The following is a 1,143-nucleotide window of genomic DNA, read 5'->3' on the forward strand; positions in this document are numbered from 1 at the left end:
ATAGTTTTTTTGTGCAAGTTTTAAACATATAGATATATATGTATAATATACAGGATGTTCATACTAAAGTGACACAGTTCAATTAATCCATGATCATAGAAAATACAGAAACTTGATTGATCGATAATTGAATGGACACAGTGTAATCGACTGTATCACTTCAACGTGGACACACTGCAGATTTATTGATACTAACTTCATTTGCTGTATTATGTGTTCCAATGATACGTATATAAACAACAGGACGAGGAGGTTCAAAGCGTATGGTTTGCCAGGAACGACAAGCTTCTCTAGTTTTATCAGCAACGAGAACCCAATTCCAAGAATTACCTGACACCTCTATGTAATAAGAATAGGCTCGATCATCACAATCCCAAAGCAGTAATCTGTATAAGCAGAGTACTATGAGTGAACTTCATAGTTTCTTAATTTATTTAATATACTATTTAACGTAATATGTATGATGTATATATATACCGCATAGAGTCTATAATGTATGGTTGTCCTAGTTGTACTAAAATAGATCCAGATCCAACTTGATGACAAGTATATCCGCTATCCAAACCATAATTTGATGTGTCACCATTTAATAGAGTGTTCCGAGATCTAAATTTGAAGAAATTTATTATAAAATCAAAGTTAGAATTATATTTATGTACACTAATATACAAACCTACAAACGCCTTCAGTAACAGTTGCACTCTGATCCATAGTAGCCACGTTCCGAGTTGGAATAACGAAACCATTACAATGCTTCTCTGAATGATTCGTATAATAAGCTTCAAAACTTACAAGATGGAAAACCTTTTGATCAAAATAGAAAATGAACGTTACAGAACAGAACATAGGAATCTAAATAGTGTAAATTTATTTCTGTAGCAAAAATTTTACTTTGTTCACAGTATTATTCGTTCCAACAATACGGATGTAATGAACTATTCTCGGTTCAAAATATAAATATTGCCAGCTGCGACAAAAGTAGTCCGTGTAGTCAATAACTCGTACCCAATTCTTTCGATCCATACACACCTGTGAAATAAGAATATGTAGATTGAAAATAATAGAAAAAAGTGGAAATAAAAATTGTACATAGAAATCAAAGTCATATTCTTGCAACTTACTTCTACATAGTAAGAATAGGAG

At 32.0% G+C, this 1,143-nt stretch overlaps 1 protein-coding gene across 1 annotated transcript in view; it reads right to left on the reverse strand.

Annotated features, from left to right (window-relative positions):
* Positions 1–1,137, reverse strand: part of BTBD9 (BTB (POZ) domain containing 9) — a 2,358-nt gene extending 1,221 nt beyond the window's left edge. The window contains exons 1-5 of the mRNA XM_018027460.1: positions 1,122–1,137; positions 892–1,029; positions 674–804; positions 478–606; positions 197–386 (exon numbers count right to left, since the gene is read on the reverse strand). Of these exons, the coding sequence (XP_017882949.1) occupies positions 197–386; positions 478–606; positions 674–804; positions 892–1,023 (582 nt within the window). The 5' untranslated portion in view covers positions 1,024–1,029; positions 1,122–1,137. The remainder of the gene's footprint in view (positions 1–196; positions 387–477; positions 607–673; positions 805–891; positions 1,030–1,121) is intronic.
* Positions 1,138–1,143: the final 6 nt, after the last annotated feature.

The sequence above is a fragment of the Ceratina calcarata genome, unplaced genomic scaffold, assembly GCF_001652005.2.
Source record: "Ceratina calcarata isolate Rehan_Ccalc_2016 unplaced genomic scaffold, ASM165200v1 scaffold425.2, whole genome shotgun sequence".
NCBI classification, from domain to species: Eukaryota; Metazoa; Arthropoda; class Insecta; order Hymenoptera; family Apidae; genus Ceratina; species Ceratina calcarata.